Genomic DNA, 26,341 nt, shown 5'->3' with positions numbered 1-26,341 from the left:
TTTTAAAAACCAAATTAAAGTGACAGCTCTGGAGACAAAGCTGTTATTTCCTATACCATATCTATCTGCAGATAAATGACTGTGAGGTTTTTCGTTCCTGTTCCTTACCACCCTACTGTCTTTGGGAGCCCTAAATTGGGCTAGAGTGATCTTCCACATGTTCCCTATAGGGGAAAGACCGTTTGACCAAAATTAGATTTTTGGGCAACCATACTAAGATGTCTTAGCTAAATCATACTTGAAAACAGTATTTAGAAGTATTTACGCAGCACTAAACTAGAAGACTTTTATACCAGTTGCTCAAAAAAAAAACCCCACCCAAAAATCAGATTAGTTGGGAAAATAAATAAACATTTTTTTCATTGGGGTACAGTGTTGGTAAGCTGTTTGACTAGTACTGATTTCTTCATGCAGTGTGTTCCAGAAACTAAGAGGACCTTGCCTGGGATTGCCTTTGTTATGCTGTATATTTATATGGTTCACAATGTTACTCAGAATTCTTTTCCAGTCTTGGGGTGTTTCCTCCTGCCTTGCAAGTTTTGCCTTTTATGGTTCAGAGAGCTCCTCAGCCCCATCTGCAGTATCCTTGAGTAGGAAGGCATAGTCTTAAGCACTGACTTAAGTCACACTATCGCCTCAGCCCTGTCATTCCCCTGATCCCGTGTACCACCCCCACCCCCTGTGTTACTGCCACTGCTCATCTGTTTGCATGCTATGCTAAAAGGGCAGAAAAAGACGCTTTGTTTTTGTTGTCTCTGGGTAATACCATCAGCTTTTCAATGAGAGGTAGGGATATATTTATCCTAAAAATTTGGTTTGCAGGACTGTCTGTGACTGCAGGGCATTGTGTTATTGAAGTGTCAAGCTTAATATGTAATCTGGAAGTTAGAGCACATTTTTGTTTTGTTTTGGTGAGGTTTGCCTAATCCCACCCCAGGGACATCATTTCCCAGCACAGGTGGGGAAACTTCGCTTTCACTTGTTACTGACCTGTGTTAGATTCGGTGATACAAAGGGAGATCTTGTGCTGCATATCTGACTAGTAATGCTCCACTTCACAAGTATTTACTCCCTCCGCTATCTTCTTTTTCTTGTGTGCCCTTTTATATGTAGTGATCTGGGTCACCCTCTATTCTCCGAGCTGTAATTAGCAAACTGATGAGCCTGACAAGTTCTTTTGTTTCCCAGCAGATTGTGCTTGATTGCTGTTGTTCTAGCCTGTCCCTTCTGCCGTTGAGTTGCTGTATCAGCCTTGTACTCCTCAAGATGATGAAAACCAGCCTGCCCGTGCCTTCTCTGCAACAGAGGAAGGAATGACAGCTATTTTCTGTTCAGTGAGCACTGTGGTTAGTGTTTAGGAAGTGCATGTGACAGTAACAGAGAAGCAGGGAGGTCTGGTGTAACCTCAGGCAGGTTAATCACTATGCATGCTGATGTTTGAATGCAGACTTTCAGCTGCACCAGTATTTTCACACCTCTGCTTGGTATTTCTTTTTTTTGTTTTGTTTGCACTAGTATTTTGGTCTAGTCTGGAAGAAAAAAAAAGGTCATATTCTGCTCTAAGCTTTGCTTATTCAGAGAAGATTCCACCCCTCTGCCCCAATTTAATAGGAATGTGGAAGAAACTCCCCCGGTACACATCTTGTGCTGTGGTCACTTTTATTTGAATTTTATATGCTTTCAATTCACAAGGGCTTGAGCTTTCTCGTTCCAGTTAAGCACTGTGGGTTGAAGGAGTGAACTGAGTTTGCTTGTGCATCTGAAAAACTTGAAACTTAACTTCTTCAGCAGTTGACTTAGAGGCACCATGATTTTCAACATAAGTCTTTGCTACAAAATGTAGCACTGCCAGTGCTGGTCTTTCCTCTGATGTGTTTAGTTTGTGTAGTTAATGAGAGGAGCACTTCACAGGTAATTTAATGCCGTGTGAAGTTCATCTTAATAAGAAGCCCCTAGAAATGGGAGACCAAAGTCAAAACACCCAGAGACACTTAAGAGTAGGTGGGCTGTTGGCTCTGATGGATGAATGAGGTCCTGTCCACTTGGGAAGGCTGCTGTCCTGGGAGCACCATCCACATCTGGGAGCTAATGGGACAAATACCGGGGACGGAGACTTTGAAGTCACCAGTGACTGGTCCTAAAGTGAGATGGGAATTAGTTTTGTGAATGATACAGGGTTGCATTTGGCCAGTAACTCTTGGTTGGGCTAACAAATATCTGCTTGTTGCTGCATAAGTGATGACTTACACTAGCAGCAATAGTGGAAGCTCACACACGTGCACATAGAGACAGAGGAGAGTAGGACTTACTCTGTTACTGCTGCTCCAGTCAATGATCCTCCTAGTGAGAGTGTTGAAGTACCCATGTCCTTCATCCTCCACAACTGCTTATTGTGTTCATGTGTGTATTTGGAAACACTTGCAAGACTCAAATTTCTCCCCTTCCCCTCCCAACAAGTCCTGGTTTGGATGCTGCTGTTCCTCAGTCTTTAGGAATACATGCAGCAACATGCTGTGCTTGGTGTGTGGCCCTGGAGGAGACTGTTGCCTTCTGCTTTAAGGGTATGAACACTTGATTTGTATGGAACGCTTCAGAAGTGCAGTCATTAATGCAGTTGCTGTAGTAGTCTGTAGGCTATGGTGTTGATGTAGAAGGGTTTGGGTGTGTGTGTGTCTTGCACTGGTGAAGAGTGTTAAGTATTAAATTAGTTGGTTGATATCAGATCTGTAAAGGTGTGTTGTCACCCAAGTGTCTTGCTAATGTCTGGCCCAAACTTTGCATAATATCAACTAGAGTTCTTTGCAGAAACCTGCAGTTTGGCACCACAGCCTTGTGGAGGGTGCTCAGACCTGTGCGCTCTATGTCTGTAATGACATCGTCCCTCAAATCCTTCCCTTGGAACAGAGACTTCTAGTTGCATGACTGTTCTGGTAAGGTTCTGAACTCTAGGTTAAAACAGTGAACGCCATGTGAGTTCACGCTTCAAGTAGGATACATGTAAGTAGGAACTTCAGTGTCTACATTTGACCTAATCACCCTGCCAGGTCACAGGTGTCCTTATGTGAATGGGAAAAGAGAAAAACTTGTAAAGCCATGCTAACCTAGTGTTCCCCTCCTCTCATTTGTAAGTGGGATTTCCAGCTTTATTAGTTTTCCTGCTTTGGTCAGGCTTGTTGTCCCTCTTGCTTGTGTGGTTTGCTTTTATTCTTCATCTCTGCACTCAAACAGTGCAAAAGCTTTTTTTTTTTTTTTTTTTTTTTTTAATCTGCAAGAAGACTTGGGATAGCAAGTTGCTTTTGAGAGAGGTTGTATTTTGTCTAAGGTAAAATACTGGCCCTGTTACACTACTAAACAGTAACTGCATTGGTACATTCTTAATTTTTGGTCATGAAGAGATTGTGGAAGTTGTTAATCTCCTTTGGTTTCTTGTGCCCATGTGACTGAGTTGGTGACTTGTAGCATAGTGCACAGAGATCAGAATACTGTGGTATACAACGAGGTGTTGCATCCTTATCCAGTTAGTGCCCAAAGAGGTTTAAGGATGACCTCATTGGAAAACTGGAGGAAAAAGACAAAGCATCTCCAACTATATTGCAGACTTTTCTTGTTCAGGATTCATTTCTCACTATAACCTCAAGACTCCTACTGATGTTAATAGTTCAGCTTGCATGTGATTGTTGCAGGTTAGCTTGAATTATTTAATGTGAGTGAAACAGAACTTTAAAGTGAGAATGTATGCATATTAAAATAATTTCAGTATCAAATTCAGGTAAGGGTAGATTTTAATATTTTTTTGTAGCCGTGTCAGTACTAATGCTTTTCTCCAAAGCTCTTATCACAATGTGCTCTTGTTCTTACTAATTGTATTGGGTCTGGCTGAGCCCCGCGGCAGCCCTCCCAGCACTGTGCTTGTATCAGTAGCTAGAAAGGCGCTGATAACGCAGCGGTGTTCTGGCTGGTGCTGAGCAGCGCTCGCACAGCGTCAGGGCTGGCTCTCCAGCCTTCTCCCCAGCCTTCACCAGTAGGCTGGGGGTGGGCAAGGTCTTGGGAGGGGACATGGCCAAGACAGCTGACCCAAAGTGACCAAAGGGATATTCCATACCGTATGATGACTGCTCAGATATAAAAGCGAAGAGAAAGGGGGGGGGGGGAGGGGGGGGGGCATTCATTATTTACGACATTTGTCTTCCGGAGCAACTACTATCTGTACTGAAGGCCTGCTTCCTGGGAAGGGGCCAAATATCACCTGTTGATGGGAAGAATAACAACTTTCCTTTTCCTTTGTTTCCACATGTGCAACTTTTGCTATTGCTTCATTACACTGCCTTTATCTTGACCCACAAGTTTCTTATTCCTCCCCCCTCTGCCCTGTTCTATGGAGGAGGGGAGTGACAGAGCGGCTTGGTGGGCACCTGGTGTCCAGCCAAGGTCAACCCACCACAGTAATGTATGAAACCATTATATATTCTCAGCATACCTAAACGTGCTTTGGATGCTATAATTGTGCTAAATTGCCATTTAAATCTGGCAGCTTAGAAGACAGAGAAAGCATTCCTGTGCTCCCTGGAAAAGCAAACCTTTTTGTGGATTAGAGGTATGGGCTGTAACTGAACACTGCTGTGAGGTATGAAATGCTTCCAGACCATTCAGTCTCTGGAAGAGCCACTCAGGGACATAGGCTGTAAATCTAGGGCCTCCCTTTGGTAGGTTGTGTAATTCTAAGATATCTGGTGCCTTCTGATAGATGGCTGGAGAGGAATGCATGAAGCTGTTAATTTCAAGAAAGGTGTGATGGATGGCTGTGTGAAGAACTCGGATCCTTCTGTAGCTTTTTCATTGTCCCACTGAACTTGTTTGGCTTTTAGAAACTGGTTGAATAAAAATGATGTATTTACGAGGAAAAAGCTTTGCCCTAAAATTGGTTTGTTAAGCAGGCAGTAAATATGCAAACGGTGCGTTTTAGGGTCAGAGCGACATGAACTCCTGGTGACACCAGCTCATATGACATGAGGACATTTCTTGCCAAAGGTCACCGGCTGCATGCTAAGTCTCACGTTCTGCTTCTATGTGTGTGGTTACTCCTGCCTCCCACCTGCAGAAGGAGGACTGGGGATACTACTGCTATTTGATAAAGTGCACCTTGAATGGTGGTCTTGGGTGGGAAGCTATCAGACCCTTCTGGTTCTGGTGGCCAGCCTGATTCTGTGATGGCCTTTGAGTAATGCGTCTGACCCTGCTTGGTGATAGTTCAGGGAGGGGGAATGGACAGGGCTTAATTTCTATCTTTGTTTTTTTTGTGGTTTTGATTTTTTTTTTTCCTAACGTTCCCATAAACTAAAAGTGGAGCCTCAGCAGTTTTGGAAATGTTGCATTTCCTGTAGTATTTGCATTCCCTTCAGTATTTGGGAGTATTTTTTCTTTTGCCTTGAAGACTGTTTTGCCCAATGCACCACTGCTCAACGAAGTCTTACATCCCACTGAAGTGTGTTATATGCTTATGTGTCTTGTTAAATTATGGTTTTGAATGTTACTTGTAGCTGATGGATTCATCTTGCTGTTAAGCTGTGGGGAAGGAGCAGATTCTGCAGAGGTTTGCAGTGAAGGCTTGCTCTGCCATCCTCCCCACCATGGGCAATAGGCACTGGCATCTCCTGCGTGGTGGTACTGACCTTACCGGCAGTCCCAGCTGTGGGATAAGCCTCCAGCTGGGGAGATGCGTGAGGGAAGAGTAACCCTGTCAGGGCACTTCTCCTGCACTGCTTCCCAAGGTCTTTCTTGCATAGTCTCACTTCTATTTTTTTTCTAGGTAGATGAAAAGGTTTTCATTGCTCTTGAGAGGCTGCGTTCGTTGTACAGTTTTAATTGCATTTGGACTGATGTGGAGAATTTCTTTTGAAGATAAGCTTTTAGTAGTGAGCGTCTCGACTGACAGTTTATTCTGAATACCTTTTCAATTTGAATATAAATTTCCAACTTTCTTCTGCTAAAGGACACATAATATTTGCACTCCCAGCTTTCACTGGAGCCGTGTGAGTGGCCTACATAAATTGAGGTATACAAAATTCAGTAACATTCAGGGTAGTATGTTGAGACAGAAAGAACTAGTTATCATGGCTGTTGCCAAAATAGTGGTCAAAAAGGACATTATTATAATGGCCACTTTGCTCTTCATTTGGTATAGTTGATACAGAATTCAAGCATAAAGCAAGCTGAAAGACTGATTTTTATTTACTTATTCATTTGTAAAACTCTTCCAGCAGTTCTTGAAGTAATAAATTTACTTCTAGAAATTACTTGAAATCTAACATGAGTCTTCCTACAGTAAGATTTGTTGGTGAGTGTGCAGTGAAAAAACCTGAAGTAACATGCTTAAAAAGAAATTGCATGGATTTAGTAGGCATAAAAGTAGGCTCTGTCATCATGTTTATCAAAAACCTCTTGCTTTTGTGAAGATCAGGCTTTTATTCTTAAATATATTCAGTGATATTCAAGAGGCTGCGTGTTGGTCTTAGAGGTTATGAGAAAAGCGTGAATCACATGGACGCCTGTGACTTCTATGTGAGTGATCAGTATTTTGTACTGTTACCAGCAATAATTAATACAAACAAAAATACCCCCAACCTGCAGGCTTTCCACACCATCTGTCTTGGATCAAGTTGGAGAAATGAGTGGATACTGAGTTTTGTTGTTGTGTTGTTTAACCTGGAATTGTTTCCTAGTGTTGTCTGTAACCAGCAGTACATATTTGAATCCTGCCCCCCCCCCCCCCCCCCCCCGAATGCTAAAGCAGTCTTATTTTTAGTCCTAAAATTTAAGACTGTAAATGACTTAAGTTTTTATTTTCTTAGATGTGATAATGATGAAGTAGAATTTACAATGAATATTTAAACTGGATTTCTTTCTCTGCATCTTAATTTTGAAATCTCTTGATTTTAATTTTGGTAGTATGGAGATCAGAGAACATGACGTAGGAATTGGTGTGGGGGTGTGTGAATAAAAAAAAACAAACAACAAAACCCAAAAACTCACCAGAGATCTAACATGACTACAAGGCTCTATTTTACAGGGTTTCTCTGCAAGTCCAGGGTTTGAATGGCTGGACACTTACCATTGCACAGTGATAAGTTGAGAGCATGTGATATACTGTTGAAGGGAGTAAATTTGAAGGGCTGAGTTTTTTTCATTAGTTTTTCAGAGCCGTATTCATTATTTACTTGTGTGTAACTTTTGGATCTCTAGATGTCCAAGTAAGAAAAAAAATGTGTGGCATAACGCAGACTTTAGGTGGTTACGATTAGCAGATGCAGTGCAACTCTCAGCAGCAAAGCTCAGAAGACTCTTAAAATACAGCAGCAAGAAATGTAGATAAAGTTCATAGTGGCAACAAGTACACTAGCATTTTCCAGTCTGGAGTTTTGCTGAAGTTTCATGTGGGTTTCTATTCAGTCTTAAATGTCTGCAATGCACTTGGCTATGAATGGCAAGGACAGTTTACTTAAAATGAAGGTTTCATTTTGCAGTCAGAGTATTTGTCCTGAATAGCTTCCTATTTTCTCTGAATGACTGCTTTTTGTCATGTGCTGCCCAAACAAATAAATAAAGTGTTGATAATCTTCTTGCACAGGTCCCCAGCAGAGAAGACAAATGCCTTTTTATTTATATAGGGTTGTGTGTGTGTATAAGTAAATATTTATACATAAATATTTACTTAAAGAATACATGTGTAAAACACCACCTATAGTAATATATTCAGTGTTTTACATACTTATATAAAAAAATGCATCTATAGAACACCCCCACCTGGAACTGTATAAACAAATCACGTAAAAGTGATATTTAAAGTAAAGTAAATTAATACAGTGTAGTGTTTCTGTGTGTATATATATGTAATTTCATAATGGAAAATTAAAATTGAAAACGTTCTATGTTCTCATAAGCTTTATTAGCTTGTGATAAAGATTTTTGTCTTACTATAAACAACTGTTCCAATTTATTAACCGATGTGCAACTCCTTCAAAATGTGTTCCTTGTTTTCTGAGGGTTTTTTATTGGACTTTTTTCTACAGAGTTTTATACTTTGGGGTTTTAGCCAGTAAGTGTCTGGCTTGAAATAGATGTCTGCTACAATATTCCCTTGATGTATAAAAGGCAAAATACCCACTAGGATTTACTAATGTCTCCTATTTCTGTTTTATTTCTTTGTGCTAGAAGTTTGTGTTGGACTAATCCTGAGCAGTTCTCCCTCCATTGCTTTAAAGGCGTATTACAATAGGACTGTGCTTTCGTTGATCTGGAGTAGGTCTGAGCACCATCAATGTATTAGCCATAACTGGTTTAATTGTTATTTTCCATGCACTTCAGAGCATGCTTATTTCTCTGAAATGAGTCTTTCATATGTTCAATATTGTGGTTTTTCCTCTACATTACAAGAGGAATGTGCCATCAGCACTAGTGTCTTTATACTTAAAATGTGAATCCCCTTTTGATGTAGCATGGTTGAGTTGGATAAGATTTTGCACGTTGATGCATTTGTTCTGTGCTTTCTCCTTGGGTACTGAGCTGCATGCTCAGAGGAGAGCTGTCAGAAGTGTAGCTCTGAGTCCTCAGCTGTTTTGGCTGCCAGTTATAATGCTAAGAGAATTCTTTTTTTTCTTTCTTTCTTTTTTTATTTTAAATAAATAAAATATGTGACTCCTAAATGTGGCAAAACTTTCTGTGGGCAGTGGATGTGGTGGCTCTCACTGCTGCACTGGTTATCACCTCGGAAGTGGACCTCTTTGTGGAAGTTTTTGCAAAGTGCCAGGCTGGGATGGCGTTAATGTGAGCTATGCTCCCTGGACAGATGATTTGTGTCAATAAGCAACACTCGCAGTGTCTGAACTTGCCTCCATTTGCCTCTTTATTTCTGTGGTGTGGCTTATCATTATCTCAGTTCTTTGAAACAGGTAGGTTATTTCCTACGTGTTTATGCATGCCTGGTTTGTTTCTGGGTAGGAGGCAGTGAAACAACAACTGGTGTATCATAAGGGCTTCAATCTGTAGTAGCATTTTCTTCCCACTGGCTGTTAGTTTTTGACAGATGAGTTTTTGGTTGATGCTTCCCCTCTTAACACTCTCTGCTTTCACATGTGGGACTGCTTCATTAGTTGCAATCAATTCGTTCTCGCCGCTGCCATGTATGAGGCTCTTCTCTTTTTTTTTTTTTTTTTTTTTTTTTTTCTTTTCTGTGGGAAGGACTTCAAGGCACAAAGATCAAAATACTTTTAAATTACCCAGTATAACATATCATTATGTTTGTATTCCTAAATGGGATGTTCTGGAAAGCATGGGGTGATTGCATCATGTTTGACGCAGGAAAGGTATATCCCGTTAAGAGGGACTAAATCATGGACCGTGAAAGCCTTATGAAAACAAGATTATGCAGATCGGTGCTACTAAGGTTATTAAGGAGATGGATGTTCAGTTAACTGAACTCATTTAATCACCTGCAAATTAATAAAAACAATCCTCCTTGGAAAGGGAGGAAGTACACCTTTGTATGCTCTGCAGATGTCTTCAGATGTATGGTCTTTACAGTATGGGAATGAACTTCTTTTGAAGAAGCTGAGCTCGGTCCCTTTTGCCACTTCACACTTCAGCTCTGTTAGAGAAAACTAACCCTGCGCTGTTCTGGGGCTTGTTCAGGTGGCCCCAGTGATAAAACTTACTTTTGTAACTTTCCAAACCGTTTATTCTGAATGAGACAGGCACTTGAAACTTATGTTCTGATGCAACTCATGCAGCTCCTAAGGTGACGCCTGGTCAGCAGTCCCAAGTAATCACCTGCTTTGCTTGTGGAGTTCATGTGTGTTGGCCATCCAAAAAACCCCAACCCCATGACTGGAGGAGAGACTACAGACTTGCAGCTTCCCAAAGCTGAAGCAGCCATACAAAGTTCACATTGTGTTTCTAGCTACACTTTCATTCCGTTCCTATTTCTGTCTCTCCAAGAAATAAAGCAGGCAGTAATTTTTACCCACTGGCATATAGTCTCCCAGGGAGAAACCTGGATTAGTTCTGTAAGCTCTCTGAACAGAAGAATAATCTTCAGAGAGAAGACAGCCAGTTAAAATAAATAGGGCTCTAAGGCACCCTGGCAGCATGAGAACACTGCTGAGGTCCTTGAGAGAACTCTTAGTGAAAGCTACTAATTTAGGGTCTTAAATATCTGCAGGCGTTCTGGCACTGGACTGTAAATCATTTTCAATCACTTAAGTATTCAGAAAGCATTTTTTTTTTTTTTTGAGATTGCCCACATTCGTGCTCTTGTGAATATAATTTTAGTTGTGATGTCTGAATTATTTTGCCTTAGTCCTTTTGACAACTTGTTTTTTGGTGTTGTGACATTATGTCCTCTCCAAATGAGAACACTAGTTGTCTTCTGTTATTCGGGAAGCACTACCCATCCCATCTCGGTGACAGTCTGTTCACCTCTTTGTTCTCTTCAAGCTTCAAGTGCCTTGGAAAGACAAAACCAGATGCTTAGTCTTCTTAGATGCCAATAGAGCTACACTTGCACAGAGTAGTTTCTTTAATACTTGTGTGAGCTATGGGTTTTGACTCCTTTTAATTCCAGTAGGTATTTCCACATTTTAACTTGTATGTCAGTACCTGAATAAAATGTTTAAGGTACATGTAAAATACATGAATTGTATTGGAATTTATTGCTGTGTGTACAGTTAACTGCTTCCCTTTCACAAAAAGTCCAAAATCAGGGATCATTCTCTCTAATACCTGCTTCTGAACTTGCAGTAAAGATGAGGTAGTAGTGTTCTGTCAAAAATTAAAGCTGAAGGCACCTTCTGTGAATTTGTTTCTGCTTCCTTACATCCTGCAGCAGTTGGGCTGCTGTAAGGGAAGAAGGGGGAGAGGTAGCAAAGGTGAAACCTGCTCATGGAAGAGCAGAGCTGCAATAAAACCATGATCACTCAAGCCGTGACAAGTGAGAGATGGCACCAGGTAATAACCCTTCTGGCATCTGCATGTGGAAACTGTTCCTGCTTATTAACAACCTGTTCTGGGGCAAGCGAGGGAAGCTGAGGTTTGCTGCTTCTGCTTCACTCCCCTGGTCACTCTGTTTAGTGTTGGTTGATTGAAAAATTAAAAAGCACATATCCAAAAGGCCTATGTGTTGTGCAGTTACCCTATTTTATAAACCTAATCCACATTTTCTGATCCTTTTCTGTATCAACGCAATTGTGTCTAAGAGTAATTTATACTATGTGGTGCCTCTTCTGTTTTTAGCAGCTAACATCCTCTTGTGCTCCTCTGTAGGTTTGTAGCTCCGCATTTGGTGTATGAAAGGGTGGATAGTGAGTGGTGTGTGTGTGTGTACATGCAACAATTCATTTAAAGTGCAAAAGCAAGTGTGCAGGAATTTTATTTTTTTTTTTTTGTGGAGGGCATTAAATACTAAAGGTTGAAATACAGTAAAAAAAATTTAAAGTAATAATAAAAATAAGAGAGAGCGAGCTGAAACCATTTGTCTTTTTCGTAAAATGTGAACCCATGGGGGCATGCTCAGACACATTTGCATAGAAAGAAAACTCAAACTTTGTGTTAGTTTTTTGTTTGACTGAATTTCTGAATGTGGGACTACAGAGATACACAGCTCAATCACATTAAAGAATATGTTGTTGTCAGGGTTACTGCTGAGGATAAGTAGCAGAACTGAGTGTGAAATGTGAGAGATGATTTTGTGGGTTTTTTGCTGGCAAAATGGCTGAATGCCTATTGGCTTTTCCTATGGGCTACAATGAGTCAAAGTGCTAATTTGGGTCTGCCTCAGCCAAGCCACTGCAATGCTGCAGTAAGGAAGCTGCTGCGTGTGGAAGGAGAGGGATGAAGCAAAGCTGGAGGACCTGGGAGGACAGGCCAGGAGGCATGGGTATCCCTTTTGCCAGGACTAAAGTGGTATCTGCTGTTGGGGTCCACAGCTAGACCAAGAAGTATGGTTGGTACTTTGCCTTACGCTCTTTTTCCTTACATGTTACCTTTAATTACTAGGTTAGAGCTTTATAAGCAGTCTGTAAGCACCTTTAAAGTTATGGGGAGAAAAAGGAGGGAAATGGAAATGTACAGGAGCAAGTGGGAGTACAGCCTCATGAAGTGAGGTGAGGGCAGGCTTTCCTGGCAGTGATACATACCAAAAGACTCTGGTAATCAAAACTTTTTTTGACCTAAGGTAATTTTGATCCCTGCTTGGTTTGGAGAAACCCTTTAGCTTATTTGCAGGGCTGCCTCACAAACTCTTATAGCTGGTTGTGTCAGTGGTTTCCACTGCAAATGCTGCATTAGGGTTCTTATAACTCAGCTGTGTGAAGTTGATCTGGACTTTAAAATTGGCATGTATATTCTTGATTTGGAAGCAAGTATCGAGGCTGGCCAGCTAATCTGTTGGCTGTGCAAATAATATTGCAGTAGTAAAGACCGTGAGGAACACGATACAGCTCTCAGTTTCCATTGAGTGCCGAGGAAGCTTGTTTGGCACAAAGAGCAGGTGCTGCTGTGGCTTCCCCCCCACCCCACCCCACCCCTCCATGCAGAAGTGGGAAGCTGGACCTTAAGTGTCCCAAACCTGTCTGGAGTGTAAGTTTTGCATCCTTCCCTGCAGGGATGGAGGTGAGGGAAGGGCTTTGGCGAGGTGCCCTGTTAGGTAGGGCGTGCTGGAGCCCACTGATGTTCTATTTGTGCTGGCGGTGTTCGGGTGCCAGACCCGAGCGCGCTGTGCCACCACCCACGTGTGTTGCATGGGTCTGGGGCTCCCCAGCAGGAGCCTGCTCAGCCGTGTGCAATTCCTGCGAGGGAGCTGGTGCAGCTGCCCAGCATAAGCATGCACGCGTGCACCCCCACTCCCCCTTGTGTTTTTTGGGGCAAGCTTGCATTTTCCAAAACTACAGTAAGGGCTGCTTCTTTTGCAGCAATTCACCAAAAGGGGTCTTTCTAGTGTACTTTGAGCTCTACGTATGAGAGCATGCTGTTAGGATACTGGCTATCGGTGCAAGGTGGTGCTTTGGTCAGCTGAAATCAGATAAGGTAGTAACAGATAGTAAGTGTAAATATTAGCATAAATTGTGTTATAGCAGGGAGATAAAGCCCCTGTGGTTTGCATGTTTGTGTGAAAAGGCAGAGCATTATTTACAAAGAGAGGTTGTCTGATTGCTTATTTTGTGATTTTGCAAAATTCTCTTGTAATGCTCTTTTTGTATGTGGGTGTGTTGCATTTTGGGTTTTTTGCCTCTTTAAAATGCATTATCATAGGGAGAAGGATGTAGACTGAAAGAGAAGCAAGAGTGGTAATGATACAAAGACCATTGTCTGGTTGACTTCTGCTGTGATTATTCACGTCCTTAGGCTGAATTGCTATAGCTAACTGCATATCAGAAATGTTCGAGGGGTAAAAACTAAGCTAGAGGGGATGTCAGACAGCCCAGGGAGTTTCAAATTGTGAGCAATGAATTACATTCTGAGAGAAAGTTGCAGGTGACGTTGAAGGATGCTTGCGTGATGGGGGCGAACGTAATTTACTGTCAGACCATGAAACAGCTTCTTTGGGAAAGTGGTTGTGATGCACTATCATGTGAGCTGGTTGCAGCTAGGATTGATTCAAGGCAGGCAGTGTGGAAAAGCAAAAGAAGCTTCCATCTCTGTCAAATAGACCTGTGTCTTATGAGTAACTGCAATGTAAGTATTTAATTTATTACTGCATAAAAGCTAAATAATGACAGTTCAAAAAAAGAGATGCTTGTCAAGTTTTCCTCTTAGACATGAGGAAAAATAGATGGTTATATATTAATTAGAAATTAAGCTGCAAATTACATTGATTTAGAGATAGACACACATGTATGTTCACACATGCAATTTCCTTGGAAAGAATCTTTCAAAATACTTTATTAAAGCTTGAGAGTAAAAGAAAAAAAGCTATTTTTCTTGCTTTGGTTTTTTTTTTATTTTTTAATGTTGGTTACTGCAAAACAAAATAATAGGCTGGTTAAAATGTGGCTCAGGGAAACAGTCCTATTCCAGTTTGTGCTGGACTGTGTGCTTTTAAAAACCTGAGGCACAGAACTATGCTGAGACTACTTTTATACTGTTGCCTTTGAAGTTCATCCTGGACCAAGAACGGCTTTACTTTTGTTTTATCTCCATTTGGAATGTGTTTTAGGACAATATTTGCAGTTTTGGAGTTCTGATGTGTAAAATAAGAACAACTTTTTTTTTTTTTTTCTCCCCCCTCTGAAATCTAATATTAGATGGGTGATTTTATTTACGTTTATTAGAAAGTGTCCTGAGCATCTCTGGATGGCATAGGCTGGCTTTTGGCCATGAAGCTGATTGCTGCTAAGGGGCCGAAAAGAGGTTTGGTTTGCTGCTGGGGGCTGTGGGAGTGATTGGCCTTAGCAGGTGCCTACTAAAATGTCTCTCCTACTTGCCTCCCCCTCTGCCTGCAAATGAGCTTCCCAGAGTAAAGAGACATGGAGCTGAGTAGGAGGAAACATTTCTGGTGTGGCAGTATTGTAGCTTTAAAGTGTACTGTGTAACATTAAAAAAAAAAAAAAAAATAAAAAAATCATCCCCCTTTTTGGTAGCTGTAATTCACACTTAATTTTAAAACCTGGCCTCATAATGTCAATACAGAATTAAAACCGATCCATCAAGAATTTGAAGAATATTTTTGGTGCTTAGAAGTTAGTTTGATTCATAGCTGGCCAGTTTTATAATTTTAATGCTCTACTTTTCTGTGCATATGTCTTGTTGCATTGATTCCATTTGTTTGCACATGTAGATTCAATAAAGCTACGTTTTAGGGATATACTTTTTTTTCCAAATAGGAATTAAGCACTAGGTGTTTTTTTGCTTTTGCCCATCAGTTTGCTAGTCTTTTGGTATTTAGTGTAGGTAATATTGCAGCTCCTTGGTGACTGATGCCAGATAATTTTACTAAGCTAAGGTTAAATTTGAAATTTAAGAACAAAATTACTCATACGGGACCAAAAAAACCCCAAAAACAAAAACCCCAAAAGGCGGTACAAAAGCAGTAATGATTTATAAAAAGATGTAGGGAACTAATGTATAGGAAATTTTGAAATGGTATTTATATCTTCTGCATCTGCTGCATTTTTCAGACTGTAAGTGAAAAAAATGAAATAAATGGAGTTTGGTTCCCATTGTGCAAGGAATATCGAGAGCCTTTGTTTTAGTTTTGGTTTGAATATGTACACAGTTGTACATACATAATCCCCAATATGTATATGAATTTATTGGTTATAATAGTAATGCACAGTTACAGAGACTAAGAAGTGTCAAAACAGAGACTCCTGGGGTATAAATATGTCTGCAGTCCGGAAAAGATCCTTAATTATTTCAAATGTTCTAATTCCTCCTGCTGTGTTCAGTGTAGATGTTTGCATTTATATACCTGTTCGTGTGATTATATTCCTCATGCATTTGTGGTAAAACTCTGCCCTTGTAGCTTCAGTCCTACTTCATTCTAGGCACTTCCCAAGCCAAGGATGCTGGCTGGTACTCTCAAGGAAGACTCATGCTCTGGCTGAGGCTTCCTAGAAGTATCAACCTCGCCTCTCTGGGTTAGTCAGATCTCTTATCCAAAATCAGTTGGTGTTATTTGGAAGTCTTATCCACTGTATCTTGATTAAAGAGTTTACTACTTTGACATCCCTCTGTATGTGCAGTTCTTCACATTCTTGTCCAGTAATTTGTTCGGATGTGTCTGTGAGAGCCTCATTTATAAGGTAGGTTTAGTCCCCTGCCTGCACGACAGGTCTTGCAGACATTGCCAGGTCATGTCATGTTTCTCAGGACCTGTTTTCACCCCGCCCCCCCCCCCCGCATCTCCAGGGTGTGCTTTCCAGCCATATTGTTAAGGGATTTTCAGTCAGGGGTGTTGCTGAAATGGTTTTACAGCTGTCTCCCATGTGTGCTTGCTGAGAGCTTCGTCCCCAGTGCACAGCAGTTAGTGAGCTCTTGGCAGCCAGCCGGTTAGTTGTGGGTTGCTGTGCGTTAGCCACCGTTTGTGGCACACTTGCATACGTTCAGAGGAAGCTCGATTTTATTCACTTGGGGATTCCAACCACAAAGCACAGTGATCCATTTGACCTTTAGCTTTTAGTGCCCTTACGTTCCTTTCCCTTTTCCAGACCTTGCTGACAAATGTCAGCATGCTGTAACTTGTCGGTTTAGGGATCTGTTTATGGCAGGTTCCATCCCTCACCCAAAGGTTTGAAGAACTTCCCTATAAATAGCTATGTTGGTCATACCTTTCTATATGCCTGTGGGGTTCCCTGTTCTGTTTTCTTTTTTTTAAAGTAGCTGGATCTCTTAGCTCAGATTTGGTATGAACACCAAATTTTGGAGGAATTTTGGCTTAGTTGTTGAAGCCTTTTTTAAAAGGCTATATAGAATTTATGCAATAAGCTATGTATAAGACTATACAAGTTGTAACTCTTACAAATTTAGCAAGTCAAAAAGTTTTTCTGAAATCAGTGCATCTCCTTTTTCCTTTGTCTTCTGCTTTTCTTCCTTGCATTGGGACTTGCTCTGCTAACTTTCCCTTGCTAGTGCCCTTTGGTTTCGACTCCGGGTAAAATTGCTATATTGACATGTATGCTGAGGAACTGGCCGCTATTCTGAATCTGAAGAGATGACAGGTCTTCCTACATCTCAGGCCTCCCCTTTCACCAGAATGATCAGGATATAGTTAGCATCGGATTAAAACCAAAGGGAAGGATTTTTCTGCTTTTGTTTGAATTTTTGGCTATTGTTTTCAGTTGCTAGATTGCTACTGCATATGTTGGTGGGACATAGACTGATGCTGAAAAATGCCAGCTGTGATCCTGAGTATGAAATTTCCTGCTTTAAGTCTATAAATTGTCATGTGATAAACTTTTCAAGTATTGCATTTGCCTTGCAGCATTAGGCAATACTTTTTCCTCAGTTAAAGTATTTGTCTTCAGATGCCTTACAATACATGTGTCACAGATATCATGTATTATAGTCTCTGAGATTTTAGGAAAGCCTTAACCGTATCAGGTCAGCTGACGGGACACTTTCCACAGGTTTACTGACAAGTGACTGTTCATACACAAACAGAAAGACTGAGTCCCTGGTACCTCGTGTGTTACTACCCCTTTCTCACAGACAGTTTTCGAGAGCTCAGCTCTCCTGTTGAAATGACTGACTGACTGTACTTTGTTGTTGTCAGTCATTGTCAAAAGGAACCACAAGGAACCGAAACTACTTGGTCCCTACTGAATTAACTAGAACAGAGGCAGTTAAAAAACAACAGAAATGAAAGCCTTCATTCTGCTTCCCTTTGAGAAGCCACTTGCTGGAGTGCAACTGTGGCTCAAGGTGAACTCCACTTCTGGAAATAAAGATTAAATAATTGCACCTCTAAACTAAAAATATAGCAGTTTCTTCAAGGAATAGATTCATGCTTGCAGACAAATGAAAGAGTTGTGAGGTTGTTCTATGGCATGGAATGCCCCTTTGGCTAGTTCAGGTCAGCTGCCCTGGCTGTGTCCCCTCCCAGCTCCCCGTGCCCCCCAGCCCTCTCGCTGGCAGGGCCAGAGAAACTGAAAAGCCCTTGACTGGGTCTGACCCTCACCCAGCAGCAACCAAACCCACCCGTGTGCTGTCAGCAGTGTTCTCACACCAAACCCAAACCACAGCACTGCACCAGCTACTCAGAAGAAAATTAACTCCATCCCAGCTGAAACCAGGACAGAGGTTTTGTACGCACGACACAAACAACCACAGCTTCTCTGCTGTAGAGTAGGAAATACAACTGGAAACAAAGAGGGAACTTGCACCATCCAGGACTGCTCTTTGCAGCCGGCTATGTAATGACTAACAGATTGAGGACCGGGGATATAAATCAATGCGTAGATCTTGCCATGTGTTGCTTCATTCCTGTTTCTGTTTTGGGGAATAAAGCTAGTTGAAATTCAGTGGCGTCAGATGAAAATATTAATTTATTGCTCAGTTAGGGTCAATAATGTGAACTTTACAAAGGTTTCTGTTGCAAGACTCTTACAAGTGGACCAAAGGCAGTTAAGCTGAACTTTGGCAGTGACCTTGATCAAAGAGACAGACTGCTCAAGAGGCTTTTCTTATTCTGGTCTGAATATACTGCGGGTCACTGAGGGCTATAAACCTACTGAGAGAAAGGCAAAACAAAGTCCTGTAACCGGTCTGCCTGTGATGTTGAACTTTTGACTTTCTAGTAGTTGCAGCTGGGAAAGAAGTCAGCTTCGCTATTAATGAAGTCTTCCATGCATGTGACCAGTCATTGACAAATACATAAACTTTGGAGAGATTGTGTAGATGGAAAATCTAGAACGGAAAAAGCTGCTTTACAGACTGCCTTCTCTTGTGAGAAAAATTTCCTATATGAAGAGAGAAGATGCTGGAACTTGGCATTCAGGAAACAGCACGTGCCTGTCCCTGCTTGTGTCTTGCTGAATGTAAACAGCTTCCAACCAATAAAGTAGAAATGGAGTTTGATTTTGAAAAACAGGCAATAATGTGCAATATTTTTTCTGTTATTCAAGTGAAGTAAGAACAAGAACCTATAAACATTGCTTCACTAGAGAGAAAGATAGTGCAGCAACTTTCACAGGCACATACTCACAAAGGAGAAAAGATATTGGGCGTGTTTTGTTGTTCTTTTGTGGGGTTTGGGTTTTTCTTTCTATTAAACCAGCACTGTGAATAAGATACTGTTGTCCTGTGTTCAGAGAATATAAACATAAACCATCCAAGTTTGTCATTTACCATTCTTGTGACATTTCAGCTTAATGATGGTGGCAAGGCAGCCCGAGCACACGTGGGGATAGGTGATGTGGTTCTCACCATTGATGGGATAAGCACAGATGGGATGACTCATCTAGAAGCACAAAACAAGATCAAGGCATGTACAGGCAACTTGAACATGACTCTGCAAAGGTAAGACACCTTTTCTTTTACCCTTTTTTTTCTTTTTCTTTTTTTTTTTTTTTTAAGAAAATTAATTATCATAGTAACAGTTGTTTGGAGGATAAACCCATGTAAGTGGTTTGGCAAAGTGCAATTTCATTTGGCAAAATTCCAATTAAGTGGCCACAATTGAAAGGTATGCTGCTGTAGCCTGAAATGTGTCTTGACTTACAGCATTTTAGAAAACTTAATAAATGTTAATTATGTGAGTTGACAAAGTTGACAAAGACTTTTTCCAACCTTCTATCACCTGCTCTACATTGAATGAAGTCTAATTCATCTTCCGTTTGAGCTTTGGTTTTTTTAACTCTCTTTTGTAACGAAAGCCAGGTCTTATCTAGGTTCTTTTTTCCTCCCTGGACTGGCTAGGGACACTTCTTTTTTGGGTCAAGTCCTACATTGTCAGATGTATTGGCAAGCAGTATGATGGATTTAAACAGTTAACCCCTGAGTTATATGGATGAAAGTACTGCAGCTCAGAGTCACAGAGAGAGGTTTCCTGAAGTGGTACTTCCATTCCGCAAAGTAGCGCCCTCCCTTTGCGAACTGCAGTGTCTACTATAGAAGTTACAGCTTCGTCCAGCTTCATTCCTGAAACGTGCAGTTTATTGAATCTCGGCATACCTCTGTTTGCCTGGGACTATGTTTTGGGAGGGGCTGAAAGAAGGGAGCAGGTTGCTCACATGCAGGTTGTTGGAACTGAAGCAGAAAGAGCAGCAGCACAACCAAGAAATTCCTTCAAGCTTTCAGAAGTCTCCCAGGGCTAAATACTGGCTTTTCTTAGAAGACTGCTATTTTTATTTAATGATGTGAGTGAGCGTCTTGGAGGAGGATTGGTCTCTGAAGCCATCACATAATGAGAACCATATTTTCTTGTTATCAAAGAAAACAGCAGTTGCACCCCGTGATTGCCGTTTGTGCTAGCCTTCAGCAGTGGAAAGTTTCTAGATGAGTGTTGGTTGAGTCCCGTAACAGTATCTCTGCAGCAGTTACTACCTTCCGGCAAATTATCCTGCCCTTAATGAAAGGACCATCTCTCTGGGTTCATCGGTATAAGAATAGAAGAGATGACATGGTTGTAGGTCTGTCAGATGTCCAGCTCTCCAGCGTGGTGGTGCTTGTTCTCAGCCCTAAGTGATGTGTAGTGCAACAGTGGTGGGAGTGCTTTCTGTAAGAGGCTAGAGTTCAGCCCTGCTTGTTGTTTCTTGTTTTTCCTGTTGTTCTTCTGTGCTTTGGACCTTCACTACCCTTAACAGGGGATTTCCTTTGCTCAGACTCTGAGGAAAGATGTATCTTGTGGCGTGGTTCATGCCTAGGGCACCTTCCCAAGTGAAACTTGTAAAGGTGGCATTAAAAATTTCCTGATGAAACAAAGGTATTACACCAGCTCATCAAAGGAATCACTTATTGTGGTAGAATCTAGTGTGTCAGTTGCTTTTCTGCCTCCCGGTGAGGCAGGCAGGTCATTTAGAAACGCACTTTCCAGGAGCCCACTGAGTCACTCCAGTGAGTGAGAGTGTAGGGCTTTGGCCTGCTTTTTCCTATTGCCATAAAATGATGGGCAGGGTTAATATCAGATATAGGAAAGGAATAGCAGGCGTGTCTCGGTCGTGCTATAACTTGTCTGAGGCTGCTTCTGGCTGGGTGAAGGGATGAGTGGTTTGAAAATTAAATTAATCATGACTTAGTCTGGTCCCCTCCCGTTCTCACCCTTCCTATCCAGTGTAGCATCTGACTCACCAGCGTCGGCTACCTGACAGCTGAAGGCTAAGCCAGGATCAGACTAGCAGAGATCAAAGGAATAGCCTTGGTTCCGGCATCTGGGGGTGGCACAGATGTCCTCTCTTTTGGTTCTGCTGGTTTGCAGTCCCATGGCCTCAGCTGTTTTGAATTCTGCCCCGATTCCATGAAACCAAAGCTGTAGACAGTGCTTTCCCAGCTCCTCTGCCTGTGAAAGCTTCCTTGCTCTGATTGCTGTTTAGCAGAAGATTTGCTTTGGTTGTTTATTTGTTCTTTACAGCCTGGAAGAAAGTCCTGCTTGGAGTCAGACTGGCTTGTGCTGGCTGTTTATGCTCGTGCATCCAGGGAAGGACGGCTTGGGAGCATAAACAAGGTGGCAAGACGAGCCATTTTAATATTGAGGGATCTCCAAAATTATATTCTTCTCTTCCTGCCTCTTCTCCTAAAGCAAAACCAAACCAAATAAAATATTCTGAGCTGTTACTGTTCGCGTGCAAGGTTACAGCGATGCTGTCAATGCAAAACAATGTTGGCCTTCACAATGTGAATTGGTGCCATAGACAGGAAAATCAGGCGTATCTTACGGTTTTGTTTTACTGCTTTTAATTATCTTTAGGGATATTTACACTTCTCTGAGCTTTTATCTGCTTCCATGTAGACAACTGATAGCTTGAACTATAGCACAAGAATGTTGAGGTTAGTCTTGAAAGAGCATATGCATTCTTTGAATACTGCCCTGGTTTGCTGCTGCTTTAAAGGAACACAATGGTCTGTTGGTTAGTGGTGTTACTTTGAGGTCCAAGAAAATCGGAAGAGTGTTATGGCTTGAGCTAATGGCTTTTGCACTGTAAATATGTCCCTGTGGTCTTTTATGAAAGATGTGAAAGAACTCAGTTTGATCAAATTAGCTGTAGGAACCAGAATACATTTTCTAAATTGAATGTGGTACACTTTTGGTGGTAGCACCAAGTGACTTTTAGTCACAATAAACCATAACAAGTACTGTGCACTCATCTGTAGATGGCTGCTTTACTCTTGATCAATCATAATTTGACACAGATTCATGTGGGATATGTGGAAATTAATATAGTCGTCTAGACTGAAGTAGTATGCAAAGATAATGGCAACACAGGGAAAAATTACTGGGTATACCACCAGCCTCACAGCATGTCGGATGGGGCTGGCTGTGCTGTTTGTAAGGGAAGGACTAACCAAAATCAGTAGTTATTTGAAAAAGAAACATGGTCTTGCTTTGGCTTTTTAGGGGCTTTTTTTGTGTGTGTTGTGAGGATCAAAATGATACTTGTTAGAAAAGCAGCGGTATACCCTAAGAATTAGCAGGCCAGTGAAACTGGTGGTCCTGTCTGAGGCTGATGGGTTCCAGCATCCCAGTTTGCACAGTAGCCAGGGTATGGTGACAGTTTACCTTTTAAAAAGCCATGAAGGAAATGTTGTGAGCCCACATGGCAAAGTCAAGAGGGGAAAATCTTTACGATCAGCTTCTTTATTATAAATATTTAACTTGATACGTTTTTGTACTGCTGCTCAGGTTTTCACTTGACTTTCTCTATTCTTTATGTGCAAAGCGGAAAAAATAAAATGAAGAGAAACAAAATAAGGTTGGTTGGTGCTTGCCTGAGAGGGTGGAAGGGATATTTGAAGCAACGCCTTCAAAAACTTTATTTACAGGCTTAAAGCAATATATTTATGGAGGCAGATGCGCATGTACCTCTTGTGGAAAACCAATTTAGATGTTTTTGTAGCTTGTAAGTGAAAGTTGGCAAAATGTTTGAAGGGAGAATAAAAGCTCCCATTTTTCCCATGAAAGGCAATATCACAGGTTGGTTTTTAAGTACAGAATTGTTCTTTGCCACTGAAAGGAACTGGAATTTCAGCTGTCACAATTGCAATTCCACTCTGCTTGGAGATTGTTTAAATACAAATAGATAAAATTGTTCTTGCCAGCCACGTACACCAGTAGGTGCCTAACACTTGCATATGTTGGCAGGTATTTTCAGCTATATGTCTTTAATTAGTTCTGTAAACAAGTCTTGCTCTTTACTATGAGATGGTATTTTTTTTGACTTGTGGAATAATATTCTAATTTTGGCATGTTATTTGCTCATTTTTCATGCTAGATATGGCTCAAAAATATGGGGTGTGCTTTTCTTTTTTCTTTTTGCAGTCTGTGATTTTAGCTTCTCAATAGGTTGTTTTGTTGTGCTTTTTTTTTAAATAGGGAATTTTCTTTGTACGTATCCCTCCTTCTCTGAGATGTTGCTCTTTTGCACCCCAATATTTTATTTTCAGTTAAAGCCCTTTCCTGGTTCCCATGAGGATAGATGGAAACCAGATGCTTGCTTTTTGGATATATTTTCAAGTTCAGTAACTTAGCATGGACTTCCATAAATAAATCTGTAAGTTGCTGAACAACTAAGAGCCACCACCTATTTTTTTAAATATTATTTTTGGGGACTGTTTCTCCAGACTCCTGCCGTAATGATTCTTTGGAAGTGAGAAAGATAAAGAACTGTGTATTTCTCCTGTTGTGTGAGATCATGATACCCATGAAACTTCTGGAAAAAGTGTCAGTGAGCAATGCAGGCACAAATACAGAATAATACTGAAAAGCCTGGAAAGATTTTTTTGCTGTTATAACATAGAACTTATCTCTAGTTCATAAAACACATCTGAACAACTATAGTGTGCTTTATAAAGGAATTTCTTTCACCTCTCCTTATGGATATAGTGATTTAGGAGAAAAGGAGTGGGGATTGCGTGGCTTGGGAGGTGAAAGGAGGATTCTCAAGGTTATTTACCTCTCTATATTGTGGTGCTTCAGAAATCTTTTTGGGTACAGTAGGCTGGCTGTAAGCAGTTACTACAGTTCTGCTTCCAGCTCTTCGATGAGTGACAGTACTATTTTCACAAATGAACACAAGTGTTACAACACAATAGATGAATTTCTGAATTTCAGTGATAGCTATGGGTTTTGGGCTTGTTTTTTGTCATCTTTATCCGCCACTCCCTCCCCCCACCCCCGGCCCTTTGAAGGCACAGGATTGCCCAAGTGTCACAGGTGAGGTGAGGACCTGCTGAATATTTCTGACGTCCACGTTGACAGGTCTCTGAGCCAAAATTCAGATGAGCCGTAAGGCTGGTTCTGCAGTTGGTAAACCCAAGTATTAAAAACTGTGGCACTTATTTTATCTGCCTGCCTGAGTATGAATCTTGATCATACCGTTCTCCCTCATCTTTTTGGTCTTTCTTTCAGGAAACATGAAGTCTAGACTTGTAGCTTAAGAACATCTGAAATTGTCATGATTTGAGGTGGGGTAATAAGGAAAAAATGTTATGGATAATTTCATTTTTATTTCTAAGGTCATTTTTCAAGTTATCTAATTCAGAAAGGGTTTTCTGCAGTAAGACTAGCTCAATATGCTTTTTACTTACTATTTTTATTGTTCCCAGTCTTGCTTTTATTGGAAAACAATATGATGATATTACCATTTATTGTGTTGAGAGTCCTGCTCTGCTTTGGAAGAGAATGCACGGAGGAAGAGCCTTTTGCTGTGTGGGGAACGTATGTTCTGACAATCCATGGACAAAATGGATACTCCTGTTCCCATTTGGAAGATGGGGAGGTGAGGCACCTTGATGTAGACCAGGTTTTAAGAGACTTGAGTCCTTTTGCCCCTCAGGCATTTGAAATATTGCCCTAGTGTAGGTTAGCTGTAATGTATTTAATTTCTCAAAAATAAAACCCAGCAGTGCAGGGAATGGCCCCATGGAACCCAAGAGCCAGCCTTGGTCATTGTTAAAGGGGGGTCTGAAGTCCTAAAGTTTAAAAGTTGTCTCCATAGAAAGGTGAGAAAATAGTGTAACTGCTAAATCGAATGGCAGGAGAGGCTATTATAATAAAAATAAGAGGAGTGAGCAGAAGAATGCAAGTACAGAAGGGGTTTTGAGCTATTAACAATGCAGGCTTCACTTTAGATGATGGTTAAAGCTCATACTTTCAGGTTTATGAGTACTGGGTTCACTGGGGTGGGTATTTTGTTTCCATAAGCCATATAAGGATGAGCTTTAAGAAAGCTATGATAAGAATGCATTTGGAAGTCTTATTTTTCTCCAACTTTGGTTTACTAGTCATCATCATTTCCCTTACATAGGCATTCTGACTTCAGTTTTGTTTTCCAGTGATGTGCTTTTTTAGCATACAGAAGAAGGTTTATTGTCCAGTGCCAGCTGAACGGAGGCAATAAATTGGTTGAAACCATCACAACTTATGAGTAATTTTTTCTAAAGCTGAAAACAACTTTTTTTGCTAGAATCCTTTTTTCTCTAATGTTAATTCTTGCATAGCTTCCTTCAGGGATGTCAAAACTGAGTGTTGGATGATTAAGGAAATAAACACCATTATCCCTTTCTAATTGAGAGAGTTGAGACACAAAAAATTACAAAACCCTTAAGTAGGGATCATATGGCTAGGAATATATAGACAAACTGTATTTATAGTGTAGCTGCTACTCAGAAACCTCAGGCAATTTATTTCTCAATGCTAGACTGTTACTTTCAATCATTAATACGAGTTGTCAATAATTACGACTGAAAATAAACTAGCTGAAAAGTAGTGCCTTCCAGACAGAGGGTCACTTCTCTTATTTTGGCCATGTCACTGAGCTCTGAGGTGGTGGCTGTTCCAGGAGTTGCTCAGTGGAGCCCCATGTAGCCCTGCGAGACTGAGCATTCCTGCTGAACTTTCCGTCATTGACCGCAGACCTTTTCTTATTCTTGCATTAACCTTTTTCTGATCCATTGCTGATCTTAAATGGTGATGGCCTCCTCCCTGCCAAATGCCAGCACTTCAGCAACTTGAAGCATTAAAGCTCTCCAGTGAACTTTTTTAGGGGGGGGGGGGGGGGAAACCCCAAACTGTTGTCAAAGTTTTTGGTAGCCTGTAAGGTCAAAGCAGTAGAGGTTTGGGGAATTAATCTAACCAGCTTAATGATGCAGATACAGATCTGCCTTTCTCTGCATATTAAAATTCCTGAGTCTTTCTTGTTTTATCATATTATTTTTATGGAATTGTGTGTTTTTAAAGGAGCATTCAGGTTACAAAACGCCAGGTATGCAGAAATAGGAAAATGCAGTAATAGAAAAGTCTACATTAAAAACAAAAACATATTACTTTGGGCTGCAGAAGAGGACCTGCTTGACCAAGCAGGAAAAGTAGTAAGATGAAGAATGCAATATGGCTCTCAGAGTTTCTTGGTTAAAAGTATCTGGTGACTTGTTCTGTGATCCCCGTCATGATCTCTGTGATCTCTGTTTCAGCAGCACTCATTCAACGTATGTTGAGAAGCTCTTGCTGAGGTGGAAGGGGAGCAGAGCCGTGCCAGTGGAGCTACTGGGGGCTCAGCCTGGAAGGCAGGTGGATGTGAGGGTTTGCATAGGCTGCTGGCACCGGCCTTGGGAGCTGTTTTCGTTGTGGAAGTGTAAAGGACTGCACGTGCATCTGGTGGGGGGCTGCCTGCCCGGTCGGACCCTCGCCCTGCCCGCGTTG

General features: G+C 41.2%; 1 protein-coding gene across 9 annotated transcripts in view; it reads left to right on the top strand.

Moving 5' to 3' along the window:
• The window catches only part of PDLIM5 (PDZ and LIM domain 5), a 132,951-nt gene that overhangs the window by 22,390 nt on the left and 84,220 nt on the right, over positions 1–26,341 (top strand). For all 9 annotated transcript variants that reach the window (XM_055794548.1, XM_055794542.1, XM_055794547.1 and 6 more), the window contains one exon: positions 18,854–19,005. In XM_055794548.1, coding sequence (XP_055650523.1) covers positions 18,854–19,005 — 152 coding nt within the window. The remainder of the gene's footprint in view (positions 1–18,853; positions 19,006–26,341) is intronic.

Source organism: Falco peregrinus, chromosome 2 (assembly GCF_023634155.1).
Source record: "Falco peregrinus isolate bFalPer1 chromosome 2, bFalPer1.pri, whole genome shotgun sequence".
Lineage (NCBI taxonomy): Eukaryota > Metazoa > Chordata > Aves > Falconiformes > Falconidae > Falco > Falco peregrinus.
The sequence above is the reverse complement of the archived record's forward strand: the minus strand, read 5'-3'. Positions and strand labels throughout refer to the sequence as shown.